At 52.7% G+C, this 17,776-nt stretch overlaps 1 protein-coding gene across 3 annotated transcripts in view; it reads left to right on the top strand.

Moving 5' to 3' along the window:
* The window catches only part of PPM1H (protein phosphatase, Mg2+/Mn2+ dependent 1H), a 253,879-nt gene that overhangs the window by 194,110 nt on the left and 41,993 nt on the right, over positions 1-17,776 (top strand). For 2 of the 3 annotated variants that reach the window (XM_038549877.1, XM_038549879.1), the window contains exons 7-8: positions 13,821-13,884; positions 16,650-16,757. In XM_038549877.1, the coding sequence (XP_038405805.1) occupies positions 13,821-13,884; positions 16,650-16,757 (172 nt within the window). Of the gene's footprint in view, positions 1-13,820; positions 13,885-16,649; positions 16,758-17,360; positions 17,598-17,776 lie in introns of those variants that run through there. The other variant, XM_038549878.1, reaches the window with a different exon arrangement.

Here is a 17,776-nt window from a genome sequence, read left to right as displayed (position 1 = left end):
ATAGGCTCCTGGAAGCCCCCTGCTGGACCAGCTCTTAACTCTTTAACACCACAGGGATTCCAGGGGAGGGTCCTGAGCACCAGACAAGGGCACCTGGGGGCTTTGGACAGTCATTATTTGCCAACCAGTATCGAAGTATTTCAGCATTTTATTTTTTTATATATTTTTTAAAAGCCATAGCATTATTAAAGAGCCATAGCATTATTATTTTTTTAAAGGACATTTTTTTTAAAGATTTTATTTATTTATTCATGAGAGACACACAGAGAGAGAGAGGCAGAGATACAGGCAGAGGGAGAAGTAGGCTCCATGCAGGGAGCCAGATGTGGGACTCGATCTGGGACTCCAGGATCAAGCCCTCGGCTGAAGGCAGGCACTAAACCACTGCGCCACCCAGGGATCCCTATTTCAGTGTTTTAAACCTCTGTATGTGCGTATGTTGGTGGCATCTGCTGGACACTGTCGGTGTCATGCAGAGGCAACAGAAGTGACATGCGGAGGCAAGCGAGAGGGTGTGGGGCAGCGGTGGGTAGGGAAGTGACCCCACGATCCAGGTAAGTGGATTTAAGTCAACTCAGGGGAGCTCTGATGCAGTGCTAAGGGTGGCAAGAATTAACATCTCCTTTTCCCAGAGCTCTGCACCTCTGTAGAGTAGGAGAATGACACACAGCAGGGCAGAAATATGGAGCGGACAGTATATTTAGAAGGACATATGGTCCGATCCTCAGCCTATTTATAAGATCTTGTTTTTAAGGAAATTCCAGAGAAGTGAGTGCTACAACACCCCACCCAATTTCCAGGTACTTAGCCACCCTGCCAAGGAAGCATTTTCCTGTGTCCAACGTACGTTCCTCCAGGGATAAAATTTCACCCTCGCCAGAGCTTGATAAGGTCTCTTCTTTTCCCTGCCACCCCTTCCCCGCCCAGGGGGTTTCAGAGCAGGAATGCTGGGAGTCCATTTGCCTTTTGCTCTTCACCTTACTGTTCTGGTAAAAGCAATGATAAGACTCTACCAAGCCTAGGACCAGATTCCACTAGGATCAAATCAGCTTCGTGGGTCACCCAGGTTAAATCGATGCAACACACCGTGCGAGGGAACTTAGGGACAGCACATGGGGCTTCATCTCTGTGGCGTGAGATGGATGTTGTAACCATTCCTCTTTCAGTAACGTGGGCGTTGTGTTGGGTCCTGGAGGCGGAAAGCAGATGAAAACAGCCCCCACTCTGAGGGTGCTTACCTACCGTCTAGTATAGGAGGAGGCCCCACCGGAAGTGACAGGCGAATATTTACACACAGTGAAGCTTTTGCATCTGGAGCGATTATTAAAAGCATTCCAGTATCCCTGAGGTCCTGGGATCTTTTTTTTTTTTTTTTTAAAAAAAAGCTCTCAGGCCATGATGATACATCCTTGAACGCTGGCTTTGGGCAGCCTTAGATACTCTTACCATGGCTGTGAGCAACCGCCTGCAGAGGTGATTGGTTAAGGAACAGCGGGCAGCCGGGGCTCTCTAGCAGGTTTGTGACTTCTGGCCCCTGGTTTTCCTCCTGCTGTTGCTTGGGAACGTCTTTGTCCCCTGTGTGGGCCCAGGGCCGTGCGCAGGAGGGGTCATGGACTAGACTAGCAGGGGAAGATGGGAGATGATCTCAAGCCCACTGGTGGCTGCAGTGGGTCAGAGTTGAGGGGAGCATCTCTTCTCCTTTCTGATGCTTGTGCCCAGAACCCGGATAGTCCAGGCCCCAGGCAGGCGGACAAGTACATGGAGTAGTTAGGAGACCATGCTTCCTGGGGATCTCACTTGCTAGTTTCTTATTCCTGTTCATCGTGAATGAACGATACTCCCTCCCTGGATTTGCCTCATCCTCTTGGACGGGCTTGGACCACCCTGTGAAAAACGGGGCCTCTCAGCGTGAAGACTTAGAGCCTGCAGTTTATTACCAACAGAACAATTTGGAAGCTAAACCTCAGGTTAGACTTAATTCTACACTGATCTTGAACATCCACCATATTGTCAGGAGAAGAAAAAGCCTACAAAGGTGGTGTGTTTAAACTTCTGTGTGACCTACCACTTTAAAAACCTGGAGGGTCAGGGGGGTAGACTTTTTTTAAAAATGTGTATGATTTACCCTTAATGATGAGGATTCGTAATTAAGCAATGCTGCTGGAAATCATGACATTTTATGGCATCCGCTGTATATTCCTAGCTCCTCAAGGATGGCAGAGAACCGTGGCGGAGAGCACGGTGCACTTTGGGGCAGACCTGGAAGTGAGCTTGACCTCTGTTTCCTAGTCATGTGACCTCCATTTTCTTCTTTGGGTTGATGTTAACATCTGTCTTACAAGCTTGTTTTCAGGGTTACATAAGGATTACATAAAAGTGCTTAGACTAATCCCCAAAAGAAAGCGAGCGTACAGTGATGGGGGTATTAGAACTTCCGTGAGTGTTAGGGCTGAGGTGGCAGCAGAGGACTTGACAGCTGTTGCCTTTACCATCCCTCATCTGAAACAATGGGGCCACCTTGACTTAGGAGCCAAGAGTGTGCTGTTCTTTCCGTCGTTGAGGATCAGCAGCCATTGCCCAGGCTTGTGCTTCTTACCCTGAGGCTCAAGTCATGTGAGGGTCAGCAGAAGATTCCAGAAGACTGAGGGTTTGTTTCAACTAGAGATTTTGGAGGTAGGGGAGGATGTTTCTCTGTGTTGAAATAGATGTCTCATATATGATTATTAGGCAAAATTCTTGTGGCTTTTTGGGATAAAACAGAAGACGTGAAAAAGCACTGATGCCTACTATGAGATACTTGAGCCCCCAGGTTATGTTACCAGTTCAAATACACTCGAATGGAAATACTGAAATGATATTAGCATAGGGTCGAGTCCCCGGTGCATGAGTGGTTTCCCCACGAGGACACCGCAGGACTTAGTGCTCCCGTGTACAAATATCCGTTTGTCCAAAGAGAGAAATGTTTGTGAGCTGGAGGAACTGACCTCTGCAGTAAAACCCTCTTTGCAGGGAACAATCTATCTGCCATTGTCTCTCCACGATTCGTGGATATGGGATCAGTTTTGGTTATTTCTTGATTTGTATATATTGACTTGGTTTCATACAATACAAAGGCCAATGTCAAAGAAATTCATGTTTGTCTCAGAATAAATGGTCCCCAAGAAAGCAGAAATCATTCCACCATGCGTGTGCTCATAAAATAAGGATCTGTGATTCATAACCTTTGGGAAATCTAAATGCTATTGATTAGAGTACAAAGCTTTCCTAGCCAAGTGCTAATGCAACCAAGTGGATACCGAATCAGAAATAATTTCTAAATCTGAAATTTCCCTAAAAGTCATCCAGAATGTTTTATCCTGAAATATTATCGGTTCTGTTTTATGTACACGGATGACCAATTTCATCTCCAAAAGACTGAGTCACAGCATCTTCTCCGTGAATCCTGTTCCACTCCTAACCTTGGGCCCGTGAGCTAAGAGACAACCCTGACTGTATCTGTGTTATTTAACTCCACATTCTCAGTGCTTGTGCTAGTGCCTGGCACTTAGCAGGTGCTCAGGAAACATTCCCGAATGATTCCAGTAGAGCTTACTGCTCTCATCTGGCCAAAGCCTGAGCTGCCGATTTGGTGCTACTAAGAGCAGGTTCTCTTCCTTCACGCAAATTTTCACCTCTGGGTAAGGACCCATTAGTGTGGCTGTGAAAGCAATTTAGTATGTGGAGATAAGCATTTTAAACAAATTAAGTAGCGTAAGGAGAAAAGGAAATCTTCGTGTGTATCACCCGGTAAGGATAAGTATTGTTTCCAAAATGTGTTTGTGTGTATCCTAGGCTAACAAGGTCTGCCTCCGGGGAGTCCCCTCCAGGGAGCAGAAGTGGGGACCAGAGACCTAGATGCTTCTGCCCACCATCCTCCATCCAAACCTGCTCGAAGCCTATAGACTTTGCCCCGAGCAAGCAGGCTAGTGTAAGGAGAGCAAGCTCTGAAGCCTTGTGCTACCCACCACAGACTTGGTGTTAGGAGGAGGAGTCCTTCAGCCAAATTCGAGGAACGGTTACTGCTTGCAGATTCTGGGCAGGATCTGGTGCAGGCACGCTGGTGATGCGGAGGGGAGAGGTAGGCCTTTCCCCTCGGGGTGTGGGTCTCTTAATCAGAGGATTACGTCAAGGGCAACTGCAAAGGCAGGAAGCAGAGTTTGGGCCCCATTATGGAGAAGGTTTTCTGGAGCCATGGCCAAAAGGGTCCCACTTTCATCTGTTTCTCTCGTCAGAGACAGCCGGACGTACACAAGCTAGGCAGCATTGCACCTCCACATTAGTGGCGCCAAATATCCAGGACGCTTTTACAATTCTGGCTTATTATTTAAGACCGAATCCAGACTGTTGTACTATGTTAGCATGAGAACGTCAACCCGTATGTAGTATATAGCTCAGGGCCTTGCAGGCCTCAAATAACTTCAATGATGCTCCAAGGACCAAAAGGAGAAAACAAGGTAGCATTTGTTTGTAGAGCCTTGGCCGCACAGGGAACTTTCCCAGGAACCAGTTGATGACCATTCCTAGCACAGGATCCAGGGACTCAAGGCATGACCCCATCCCCCAAAACGTAGGTTCACAAATCACGGAAGCCTGCTATGTGCTGGCAAGCCTGTGGCAGAGATGTTAAAGGATCCTCCTCAACCCTGCAACTGCCGGGTAGATGCGGGTGGTTTCTCAGCCTCTTCCAGTTCACCCTGCGCCCCAACGGCCACCTCTCATCCTTATTCCAGATTTCATTAGGCTTGCCTCAGATTCCTCCTCCCTGACAGTTTGGTGACATTTTTCCAGCATATTAAGATTTGATCCAAAGACAAATTTAAGAAACTAATGGGGGATTTCTTAACTAGGAGTCTTTGAAACCAGGAGGGAAAAAAAAAGGCCCCCTTGGAGGAAGATCTTAAAAAATAAGAGTAAGATGTAATAAAATATAAAATATTCTTGTGTTGCTTTCACGGAGACATGCAGATATTCACACAGTGAAGGCGGAGTGGGCTGCCCGTCGCAGGGCAGGAGCAGGAAGCGGCCTCCATTTACTGCTCTGTGGCTTTGGGTTTTGATTCCTTTGAAAATACAGATGGCTGGCAGGACAAAAGGAAGCATGAGGTGACTGCCAACTCTGTTGCTTTTTCCAGGAAGGTCTGGGCAGGGTGGGTGTGGAGAGAGGCCGGTCCGGGGAGAGCCTCTGTGGATTCCATGAATTGCTGAGTTGGGGTCGTGCCAAGCCCTTAAAAGCCATGAGTGGCATTTGGGCTCCAGGCATGTGTCTGCTCCTGACCAGCCAGGCCCAGGTGGTGGTTCATCCCGGCCTCCGGGGAGTCGAGCTTTTGTTGACATATGGCTGTAGGAAGCAGATGTGGGGACCAGAGACCTAGACGCTTCTGCCCACCATCCTCCATCCAAACCTGCTCAGGCCCTGTGCAGCGTGTCCGTGTCTGTCCAAGACTTGGTGTTCGCTATGAGCAAAAGGAGACTTCTTGTGCCTTTTACTTTGCTCCCAGAAGGGGCATTTCGGCTTGTCGCTCTGGGGGAGAAATGCTCCCTTTGTGCCTGTTTGAGGCCAACCTCAAAGCATCCCCTGTCGATTACGGGCTCTGAGGTTTCTGAGTCTCTGATCCTTCACCTTAGAGCAGAACAATGGACTTCTCTGAATACAGGTGCACAGACGCTGGCTTTTGTGCTTTGATATCCTCCGTAGCAGTAGGAAAAGCATGAATTGGGGCGGCCTGGGTGCTCAGCAAGAAGCGGTTTTCCTGCGGGGGTGTGCTCACCAGCTACTGCTCTGCGTCATAGTGAAGAAAGACCGAGACTGCCAAGGCCTTCACGGCCACAGTTGAGATAAAAAGCCTCTTATCCTTCACAAAGGACTTCTCAGCCGTATTTGCATTAATCTTTGCAGCCTTTCCTGCAGAATCCAGCTGAAGAAGCACATTTGGCGAGGTTGAGGGACTTTGCCAAGGTCACACAGCTAGTTCACTCGAGGACCGAGATGGGACTTCAAAACCTCTGACCCCAGGCCTGGTGTTCTTTCATATATCCCAGTAGAGGGAAGGGAGGATCTAGGAAGAGAGCCCCCCGGGGGAGGGACAGGCATCCCAGGCCATGGGGAGAGGTTAGCGAGTGGAAGAATGTGACCCACTGGTGTGTGTCACTGGGCTCCTACAAGCGGACTGTTGGGATTAGGCCGTCCCAGAGGGGGCACATTGTTCTTAAATGACTTTGAAGTGTCGCTAAGGGAATCAAGACTTAGGGAAATGAGTGGTATTTCTGTCCCTCAGTCTAATGAAAGGTCTTGATTTGGAAGAGAAAGAAGATCATGGGAAGTGATCTTGGTGGATGATGCCAAAGTGTGAACTTTGGGGTTCCTGGCCTTGTGGGTTAAGACATCCAAGTGGGGGCTCTAGCTTGGGAATGGAGCAATCTGGCAAAGACACAAAAGGATTTTCTCAATGGGAGACTTGCCTTAGCAAGTTAATATGGAAGACATGTGTCGAGGTAACACTATATACCCTGGAGAAACACGTAACAGCACAGCACCTGCCGTTCCGGAGGTGGAACTTAGGAATTGTCAGGAGAAAGTAATAGGCAAGAGGATCATAAATGCCATTTTTTATAGCTTTGTGACTCTGTACTACTATATATCGGTAGTAAAGGTGGACCTAAAATTCTAAAGTAAAGAAGTAAACACAAGTTCAGGGTATCACCGACAGGACTTGGCCCTGAATCTCAGCCATAAAAAAAGCTTACCAATTAAGGCAAAATGAATGGGGAAGCCAAGACTTTGTTATGTCTTTAGCTAGTATCTGCTTCACGTCCACGATGTGCCTGCACAGTCGTAGACAGGAGGATTTGGCCACGAATAAGGGGAAAGTGCCTGCCTTTGTTGGACTAATGTGCTGGGGCCAGGGGTCAGGGGACAAGAAACAAGTAAACACAAATCATATAAATAGGTAGTTTCAGACTGTGCTGTGCAAGCCCAGGGAGAGCTGAAGCGCGGTGGCCAGGAGCAGTCCAAGAAGGCTGAGCGGGCCCAGGAGCCAGGGGGGAGGCCCAGGGGAGGGCAGCCCCAGGCAGAGGGCCCACCGAGGCCCTGTAAAGAGACGGCAAGGAAACTACTAGCTTCGGGGAGCCTAGTGGAGGGCTCCTGCATGGCTCCATGCCTTCAGCTTGGCTCACGATCCCAGCGTCCTGGGATCAAGTCCCACATCGGGTTCCCTGCTCAGCAGGGAGTCGGCTTCCCCCTCTACTCGTCCCCTCTGCTTGTGCTTTCTCGTGCTCACTCTCTCTCAAATCAATAATTTTTTTTAAATCTCTTTTAAAAATTCTTTAAAAAAAAAAAAGTGGAAGGATAAAAGATGTCAGAGCAGCGTGCAAAGATCAGATCTCACAGGGCCTTATTGTTGGGGTCTATTTTCTATGGAAAGCCAATGGGGAATCTTAAGGTGAAGGGTGAGGATTGTGAATTAAGAGAGACATGGTGGTGGGAGATGGGCTAGCAGGCCGCCGCTCGGCCAGCCTGCAAACACAAGCAAACCTTTGTCTGGGAACAATGACAAAACTGACACTGAGACGAGAGGTGTTGTCCCAGAGGAGCCCTCGGAGGGACATAGGCGGGGCCGGCTGGGGCCTCGGGAGCGCTGGTGTCCCCAGCAGGTGTCTAGCAGTCGCAAGGGCCGCACGCAGCCAGCCAGGCGGGGGGCGCACCTGCCCTGGGTGAGGTGGGTGAGCAGCGGCAGCAGGAGATCCAGAAAGGAGATCCAGAAAGCAGTCGGGGGAAATCAGAAAGCCCTTTGCTTTTGTTTTTTGGTTTTTTGTTTGCTTGTTTTTTAATTTATTTTTTATTGGTGTTCAATTTGCCAACATATAGCATAACACCCAGTGCTCATCCCATCAAGTGCCCCCCTCAGTGCCCGGCACCCAGTCTTTGTTTTGTAAATCTGCGTAGGACAAGAAACCACAAGGAGGGATAGTGCCCCTGCCTGGGCGGCCTTCCTCGGTTTGCCCGCACCCTCAGATGCTTGCCGGCCCCGTTGCACCTTGGCACCTCCTTCATACCCGGGATGCCGCGGGTGGCAGGATGAAAATCCCTGTCCCCCCAGGACCTACGCGGGCCGGGGGTGCAGGGGAGCAACAGAGGAGACACACGGAAGGAAGGAAGGAAGGAAGGAAGGAAGGAAGGAAGGAAGGAAGGAAGGAAGGAAGGAAGGAAGGAAGGAGGAAGGAAGGAAGGAAGGAAGGAAGGAAGGAAGGAAGGAAGGAAGGAAGGAAGGAGGAGGAAGGAAGGAATGAATGAAGGAAGGAAGGACTTGAAGCAGTAAAGGCAGGAAGGAAATTGGAAGGACAATTCCTTCCTTCCTTCCTCTTCCTTCCTGCCTTCCTTCCCTTCCTCTTCCTTTCCTTCCTCCTTCCCCTTCCTTCCTTCTCCCTCCTTCCTTCCGTCCTTCTTCCTTCCTTCCTTCCTTCCTTCCTGCCTTCCTTCCTTCTCCTTCCCCTTCCTTCTTCCTTCCTCCTCCTTCTTCCTTCCTTCCCTGTCCTTCCTCTTCCTTCCTTCCTCCTTCCTTCCTTCCTTCCTTCTTCCTTCCTTCCTTCCCCCCTTCCTTCCTTCCTTCCTTCCTTAGCCTCAGAAGTCCAGGAAAGAACTTCCGGAAGCTTCCCGAGTTAGGGCAGGCAGGGAGCAGCGAAGGGGAGTAGGAAATGTCGGGGAGGCCCCCGATGTTAAAGTGCTTTCAGTGCTTGGCTTTTATTTAGAGGAGGCTGGGGAAACCGATGGGGGGTTAGAGTAAGGTAATGACGCTCCCTGACATTTTAAAATAATTACTCTGGTTGCTCTGAGAATACAGATAAAGGACAAAACTGAGCAGGTTCCAGCACCTTTCCTGCTGTCCCCCTGGTCCCAGCACCATCCACTGTCACCTAGGTAGATGCAATGGAGGAGGTGGTGGCAGCCAAGGCAGGGGACCTGATGGCATCTGGTGGGATGTCAGCCAACCAAACACTCAACTCCTGTGGTTTCTGTCCCCTTAGAGGGTCAAGCAGGGGAGGAGGTCTGGGCTGCCAGCAAGAGGTGTATTGGGAAGAGCTGTCCCAAGCGGAGGCTGCCTGGGGCATCTGTGCGGCCTGGATGACTTAGGGCTGCAGGACCCATGGGGACAGTGGCCAGAGGGCCCAGGGGGGTGGGGGAGCTCCAAGGAGAGGCTGTCCTTGCAGCAGAGCCCGTGTGACCAGGGGCCCGGGGAGCCACAGGACGGTCATCAGGAAGTAGGTTGGGAGTTACCAGGCCTGGATTCCAGAAGCATCCCCCACACAAATCAAATTACTGAGGATAACGTTGGGGAGAAGAGGGGGAAGCCGGCTGCGAACCCAGGCCGCGGCCATCAGGGGGGTTGGGAGAGCACCGTGCCGGTGGGGAGTCGAGCCAGGGGGTAGGGTGGCCCTGGGGGCAGCAAGCCTCCAGGAAGGGCAAGGGACGCCCCTCGGCCTTGGGAGTTGGGGGGCTTGGAACACGCCAGCGGCTGCAGGGGTGTCAGGATTCCCGGGGCTGTTCCCCCAGGTAGAAGCAGCTGGTGTCCCCAGGCACCCAGGACGGTGACTGCCAGCACCGTCCACCCGGGGCAGCCGCTGGGGACCCGCGTGACGGGTGTCGGCCCAGGAAGGGCACCCGCACTGCCGTGCAGCCCCGGGAACCAGCCGAGCCTCGCTCCTCGGCTTTGCAAAATCAGTGTCGCGGTGGAAAACCCTTACTTTCCAAAAACCTGTTTGATGGAAACAACTCCGCTTAATGAAACTGGCCTCTGCTTGGGGAAAGCCCTTGAATCCAGCTCTCTTTAAGCCTCGATTTTTTTTTTACCCCCCCCCCCATCCTTCCATCAGTTGGCCTCATAAATATTCATTAAGGATTGACCCCAAATTAGAGTAATTCTGAAAAATCTTTCGTAAGCCTTTCAGTTTCACTTTCTTGTTACAAGTAATTCTCTGAATATGCTCTCTGCATATGCACCGTGACGGTGTCGTGAAGACTAGGGAGGAATTGAGTTTTTGGAGTTTTTCAATTCAGTCAGGGTTTGTGAGCTCATGAGACCTGGTAGGAAGGCCTTGGTATTGTCTATAGTCATGCTCCCCAGTGCCCCCCCGCCCCGGGGGGCTCAGGCTTCGAACTGCCGTCCTTCCCTTGCGGCCCCGCGGCTGAGGAGGGCGGTGAGGCCCACAGCCTGACACGGGCTGTGATGCGGGATCAACAGCAGGCAGGCCTGCAAGTGGGTAGGAGCAGGGGAGGCAGGGCGCTGGGGGGCTCTGGCTGTGACCCTGGGTCCCGGGATCGAGTCCCACGTCGGGCTTCCTGCATGGAGCCTGCTTCTCCCTCTTCCTGTGTCTCTGCCTCTCTCTCTCTGTGTGTGTGTGTCTCCCGTAAATAAATAAATCAAAATCTTAAAAAAAAAAAAAAAAAGAGGGCAGCCCCAGTGGCTCAGTGGTTTAGCACCTGCCTTCGGCCTAGGGTGTGATCCTGGGGTCCCAGGATCGAGTCCCACGTCGGGCTCCCTGCATGGAGCCTGCTTCTGCCTCGGCCTCTCTCTCTGTGTCTCTCATGAATAAATAAATAAATCTTGAAAAGAAAAAAAAGAAAAGAAAAGAAAAGGAAAGAAAAACGGGAGGCCCCCGAGCTGCAAACCCATGCATGAGAGGCCCGCTGTCCTGGGGCGGGACCCTGTCGCACTCTGCAGCCTCCTGCACCCGCAGGCCCGAGGACGCCCACCGGTGCCTCCCTGCTCCCCATGCCGTCCCCTTTTGTTCTTTTGCTACCCCCCCCCCCAGAAAATTCCCTTCTGTCCTTTGCCAAAGACACCTGTTCTTCCTCCGGTGCCTGCTTTTCTCCCCGACAGGCAGGCAGACACGGTCTCATTTCAGATTTTCCAACCAGAGCGAGAAGCACCAGAGCCGAGCCCTGACGTCCCGATGCTTCGGTGTGTTGCTTCAGGCCGCTCAGGTGTGTGTGATCCCGGGAGAGTGACCTGCCCTCTCTGAGCCTCAGTCTCCTCCGGTCAGGTGGGCCACCCGAGCGCCACTTTCCGACTCAGCAGCCCGCCCCACGTGCGGCCCATAAGTCAGCACTGTGGTGGTGCTTTGTGGGATTTTTTTTTTTAACATACTTTTTTTTTAAGATTTATTTATTTATTATTCATAGAGAGAGGGGGGGTGCGGACAGAGACAAAGGAGGAGGGAAAAGCAGGCTCCATGCAGGGAGCCCAACATGGGACTCGATCCCGGGTCTCCAGGATCACACCCTGGGCCCAAGGCAGGTGCTAAACCGCTGAGCCACCCAGGGATCCCCGTTTTTGTGGTTTTTTAAAAAAATTTTTTATTGGAGTTCGATTTGCCAACATATAGCTTAACACCCAGTGCCCGTCACCCATCACCCCACACCCCGCCCACTATGCCATAGTGCTTTGAGGGAATTTATCCGGACTTGAGTCAAGCTACCAGTTCAAAGTCTTGAGGGCCTCATTCTGTCTCCGTGACGCCGGACCCCACGCGTGGCAGGAAGCCCCCGGCCTCTCCGTGATGCCTGGGCCCAGACGCCCAGGGGCCGAGGCGGGGCTCGCGCTTGCTCAGGGCCGTCCACCTTGCCGCCTGCCGGCACCGCCCGCGGGAGGCCGCTTCCCTGACCGAAGGCCAGCGACGGCAGGAGCAGAATAAGCCTTTTTCCAGAGTCGCCGTTGTTAGTTTTCCTATTTTTGTTGTTTTCAAAGATGAAAAACTAGCAACTAAAGTACGAGAGCCTGCGCTGGGCCCGTAGGTGACCAGGCCAAGGTGAGCGGGCATCTCTGAGAGCTGTGGAGAGCGGCTTGGCGGGGCCGGGGCTCTGTGCCCCGAGCCTCCGGGGACCTGCGGGGAGCTCGCGGGCTGCCCTCTCGGCCCGTCCCGGCCGAGCCCCGAGTAACTTCAGTCACCGATGCTGCAGCTTCTGCCTGCAGCCTCCCGTTTAATCCCCGACTCCTGTGGGGTCTTCAGAGCCCAGTCCCTCTCCGGCTGTGTCTCCCGTCCCCGCTTCTCGGAGTCTGGCCGTCCCCAAGCCCTGCTCCTGCCCACTGCTCTCGGGCCGTGTCCCCCCATCCATTGAGCCCCATAGTCGGTCACCTTGAGGGCTAAGCTAGTTGCCCGATTGATTTTGATTGTTACACAGAGAGGCAGAGACCCAGGCAGAGGGAGAAGCAGGCTCCATGCAGGGAGCCCGACGGGGGACTCGATCCCGGGTCCACAGGATCAGGCCCTGGGCCACCCAGGCTGCCCCAGGACAGTTCTTTTTCTGCGACTGGGATTCCTGGAGCACCTCGGGGCGCACGTGAGGGCGGTGCCAGCAGCTGGGCAAGCTCTCGGCGCGTGCCGGGCCCGAGCCACAGACCCCTGAGCTGGGCACGTTCACCAGGCCGCGCGGGTACGCCTCGGGTCTCCTCTCTGACAAATGAGGATCCTGAGGCCCAGGCAGGTTCACCCGGCCGCCCGAGGCCGAACACGGGCCCAGGCACATCCTGTGCCAAATCTTCACCAATCCCCTCGGGAGGGAACAGTTGACCTAAATAATTTCCCAGAAACTAAAGCTGGCCCTGCGTTAGCTTTCGGGTTGAACTCTCTTTGAACCGGGGCGCGTTCTTTCGTATACCAAGAGCTTCCGTCAACTTGATGGCAGGTTCACTTCCAAGGTACCTCCGTGTATCGCCGGGATTGGAAGCTCGTTACACAAATTAGTTTTCTCCATGTGCTCAGTGGACGTTATTTTAGAGAAGCACCTCGTTTCGAGCACCCCACCTAGTAGAAGCTACCCCAGGTTCTACTTGGTGCCCCTAATACTCCTTGGAGGTGGTTCTGGCCCCATCCTGCAGAGAGGGGAGCTCTGTGTCAAGGTTTGGGTATCTATGGAGCATTAGTGATCGGCATGACTACGTGAGCGCTTGCTAAGTGCCAGGCTCCGTGCCAAGTGCTTTACATCCTATGTGGCTCTCCTCATTTTACAGATGGGGAAACTGAGACCAGACAAGGTGGAGCTGCTTGCCCAGGGGTGGTACACTTAGACATCCAGTGCCCTGTTCCTTTGCTGCTTGCTTTTTAACTTCTCACGAGCAGAACTGCTGGACGTGGATTTCATTTCCTCCCTGGGGTTAGCCCGGGCTTAGCCGGGCCAGCCTCTGCTGTGGGTAGTGGCACCTGGGCAGCCACGTCCAGGATCAGCCACCGAAGCATAAACCGGCTTTTCCTCCCATGTATGTCGAAGGACCACTGAATAGCTGTTGCGAAACAAAGAACTTTCTGCCAACCTTGAATATCACAGCGAGGTCAAACAGGCTCCAAGTGCTCCTTCTCCAGCCATCGCAGCACAAGGCTGCTTGGGGGTAACAACCCCCGAAGGGCAGGCCTGGCTCGCGGAGCCCTTTCACGCCCCATCCGTCTTGGCCTTGGATCAATGGCAAGACCCTTGTCAGTGCTGCCGGGGCACTTCCTGGGGCGCAGGACAACACCCCACCGTCCCCCTTCCTGCTCCTTATGATCAGACCGCCTTATTCTGTCCCTCTGCGAGCAAGCACTGGGTTGACGGTTCCTGGCTTGTCGTTTTGCGTACACCCACGCGATTCCGAAGGAAGAGCACCTCGGGGAACAGAGGGTGGCAGCGCACTGCGTGACGGAGCGTCGGGGACCGTGGAGCACTCAGCCGCCGGTGTCAGGGCAGCGGGGCGCTAAGTGAGAGCAAACCTTTTTCTTTTTGTTTTTTTAAAATGTTGTCTATCCCCCTACAGGGCATACAAAACCATCGAGGATGATGACTTGAAGTTTCCCCTCATATACGGAGAAGGCAAGAAGGTAGGCTTGGCCCCCCCCTCCCCAGGACCGAGGGCACAAGGCCCCCCTCCCACAGCCTCGACAGCTGGAAGAATGAATATCACCTTCCTTCCTCCTGCCTCGACCAAGGGGCTGGGGGGGTGGGGGAGGCAATTGCTGAGCCCCAGGGTTGCAGGTGGGGTTTGTGCAAATGACATGCCACGTCCCGGAGTCCAGAGCTGAGCGTGACCGCAGGCCCGGGCATCACGCCCCCATGTTGGCCACGACAAGCCACGAGGCTACTATTAGCATCAGCCAGTGGCCGAGGCTCCGAGGCTGCGAGGTGACCTGCACGCACGCGTATGAGCGAGCACACGGGCCGCGGTTTGGGCTCAGTAGCTGTGATTGCCGTGCAAGGGGCCGGTAGGGAATGAAACCTGAGCTTCCGAGTAGGGATCATTTTTCAAAGGACCTTTGCCCGGTTCGTGGAAACCTCCCCATCCCGCCAGGAAGGGACGCTGTCCCAACTGTCGGTGTCCGGGGTGTCAGGGATGATGTGGCAACGCACACCCTCAGCCCAGCGACCTGGGCCTGCCGCTCTAGCCCCTGTGGGGCCGAGATCTCAGGACCACCCAGTGAGTCCCAGTAAGCCCAGAGCCACCTCCTGTGATCTTTGTACCCCTAGCACCTGCCCGCCGGTACCTGGCCCACACGGGCCCCCAGTAAATGCGGAAGTATTACTCGGACTTTTCGGCGGTGTCTAGTGTGCTTCCCCCGTGCCCGAGGGAGAGGGACTGATGGCCCTTAGAGGATGATCAGAGTAGGCCTGAAGGGCGCCAGGCCTTGCCCAGTGCAGCCCATGTCCGTGTCACGGGCACATCACGTTCCTCCGGCATTTCAGATGACTAGGGCTTGATGGGTCCGTGACGGGCAGCTGGCGACTTGTGTCACCGGACCTGAGGGCCTAGTTAAAAGCCACCGTGGCTCCAAGCTGTTCCAGGCTTGCTCCATGGTACAGCAGCACAGGATCCCCCGTCGGGGGATCCGGGATTTCTCGAGAAATGTTTACAGCCGCCACACTGTCGGTTCTGTCTCGATCCGTTCCAGGGGTGTTCTCTCTCCTGTCTGCACACACCTACCCAGAAGTTTCCTAAGACTTCCACAGCCGTTAACTTCTCATTCTATTCCTGCCAATGCTCTTCAGGATTTGTGTGGGTAACACCTACATACTTTGTAAACAAGTTCAGTAACTAGCAGAAACATCAGATTTCTTTGGACTAGAACGCCCACCTGTGCTTTTCCAGCCAGAGAAGCTGCCACTGCAGTGGGGAGAGCAGAAGGGCCGCAGGGGAGTCAGAGTTTTTGCGTCTAGAGTTGAACACTTGCTCGCTCGTAGGAGCCACCGCCGCTCCCCAGCACAGCCCCCAGCTGCGGCCCGCCTGACCAGGGGTCACCAGGCTTCACGTCACCTGCCTGCCTCTCACCCCCTTTGACACTTGCCTTTAAAAAAAAAAAAAATCTTTCAATGGTTTCATTTCTGCACACCTGCCTGTCTTCTCCAAAACGATCCAAACGAGCTCCAAAATCCATAGCCTTTTTTGGGAAAACAGGATAACGTTTTGGGTTGTAATGTTTTTTAGCATTTGTAAGTTACTCTTATGACCCAAAGAATAGAGTGAGGCTTCAGGCCCGGGTCTTGGCACCGTGACACTACCCTGGATACTTTGCTGACGATCTGGGGTGGGTGGGCCATTGGGCTCCATTCCACCCAGAAGGACTTCCACGCCACCCCTCTGAGCTTACCTGTCTCAGTGCCACCCATCCTTTTGCACAAACGTATGGTGGCACCACCTCCAGGAAACTTTCTCAGCAGAGTTTTTACCTCCTCTGATCTCCTCTAGCCCATGGCTGTTGTGCCTTTCAGCACTCGGCCACATGTTACATATCATCGGTGAGACGTGCACCCCTTATCTCCCCTCACAAGTTCCTTTATATCAGGGACAAGTCCTGGGGCGTTTGCCCCCACAGCATGTTTCTGCGCACAGTAGGCGCTCAGGGAATGTTTGGGTGAGTCAGATCGCAGTGGATATTTAGGAGATAGTTAGGCTGACTGGTTAGGCATCAGTATAATAGTACAATTTCCTTGATTTCCTTAAAGCATCAGGAAAACTAAACTGTTTAGAGAAAGCACAGGCGGTGAGGTCTCTGTGTAGTTATAACAAAGTGACATTTTGTTCCTTTCCCCCCAGAGGGAAGTTGTGGGGATGTTAGCAGGCCGGGCTGCAGAGCTGTAAAGGGTATCTTTTCTGTGGCCATGAAGTATATACTCCGTGAGCTCCGGGAGGGTGGGAGCTGCCCCTCCCTTTTTTACATCTTTTACTAGAGCCTCTCAGGGATGAGCTGATGTGGGGTGGGTGGATCACAGACGGACAGACGGATGGGTGATGGGTGTGTTGGATTTGATTTGAACCGATTGCAGTAGCTATAGACACGATACATGTGTTGGATTTGGTTTCCTGGTTACCCTTCCTTCTGGTCTCTACAAAAGAAAGCGGAGAAGAGACAGCAGCAAGCCGTTGAACTTAGGGTAATTGGTAGAAAACCCACTCCCTTAAGTACTTAAGTGATCTCGGTGAGCCCTTCCTTGGAAGCAGCTGCCCACGTGAGTTAGTAGCAAGGGGCACGGAGAGGCACAGAAGGAATTGGAAAATAAACGCTTCCTCTTAGCCTGTGGCAGCCACGTTTTGACGGGAAGGCTTCCTCTGTATGTGTGAGTGTTTCTGATGGCCCTCTGCTTATGCTCCTAGGCCCGGGTGATGGCAACTATTGGAGTGACCAGGGGACTTGGGGACCATGACCTGAAGGTGCACGACTCCAACATCTACATAAAACCATTCCTGTCTTCAGCTCCAGAGGTACCACGTGAGGTTTTTGTTTCTGTTTTGTGCAATGATATATTTTCTGCATTGTTCCTTCTGTGACTCGTGCCCCATAACCCGGCAGTAGCCAACTTGGGTCACATGTACGTCTACGGGGTTTCTTTCTCCCACTGTGTTCATTCTCACATTGACTCTCCTGGTTCCTACTGTCCCCACTCCCTCCCCAGATAGGTGCAGAGGCCCCTGGCGCTTCCCCGCCGCCGCCCAGGCCATTCCACATCATGTCATCAGGCAGGTGTTCCCAAACAGGTACTGACTCCTGTTGGCTCAGAAACCACAGCCCGTGGCTATGAGAACAACGCCCAGACTCCTTCAGCTGGCATTTAAGGCTTGTTAGAATTTGGTCGGACTTTCTAGACCAAAAGTTTGGCCCCTGTTCCCCCCGAGCAGGCCAGGAAGAACTTGCTGTGGCCTTCCTGCGCCTGACCTTGAGTTTCCCACAGCTCCTGACCACAATGCCTCTCCTCCCCGGCCCCAAACATCCAGATTATCAGTCTTTTCCCATCTAGGGTTAATCTCACACGCTTCTCCTGTGGAGACTTCCCTTCCCCACCAGAAGTAGCCTCTGTCTCTCCACAGATCCTCAGGTCTGGAAAATCCATCCCACTTTCTGTCTCATCGTGCGGTTGTTGGTGTAGATGCCTTATCCCCTCTCGCACCCTAATCGCCTGTATAACTCATAGCCTTCAGCTGGTGTTGAGAGAAGTTAACTGGAAAGACAAATCCTGTTTTTTGGTTGAAAAAAATGTTTTTCCTCACCTACAACTGATTGTCAGAAAAAAAAAAAAAACACTTTTCTGATGATATGGGAAACAATGTCCAGTTCTACTTCAGGGCGTATCTTTATTATTTATTTATTTATTTATTTTTAATATTTTATTTATTCATGAGAGACACAGAGGCGGGGGTGGGGGGGCGAGACACAGGCAGAGGGAGAAGCAGGCTCCACGCAGGGAGCCTGACATGGGACTTGATCCTGGGTCTCCAGGATCACG

Source organism: Canis lupus, chromosome 10, assembly GCF_011100685.1.
Source record: "Canis lupus familiaris isolate Mischka breed German Shepherd chromosome 10, alternate assembly UU_Cfam_GSD_1.0, whole genome shotgun sequence".
Lineage (NCBI taxonomy): Eukaryota > Metazoa > Chordata > Mammalia > Carnivora > Canidae > Canis > Canis lupus.
The sequence above is the reverse complement of the archived record's forward strand: the minus strand, read 5'-3'. Positions and strand labels throughout refer to the sequence as shown.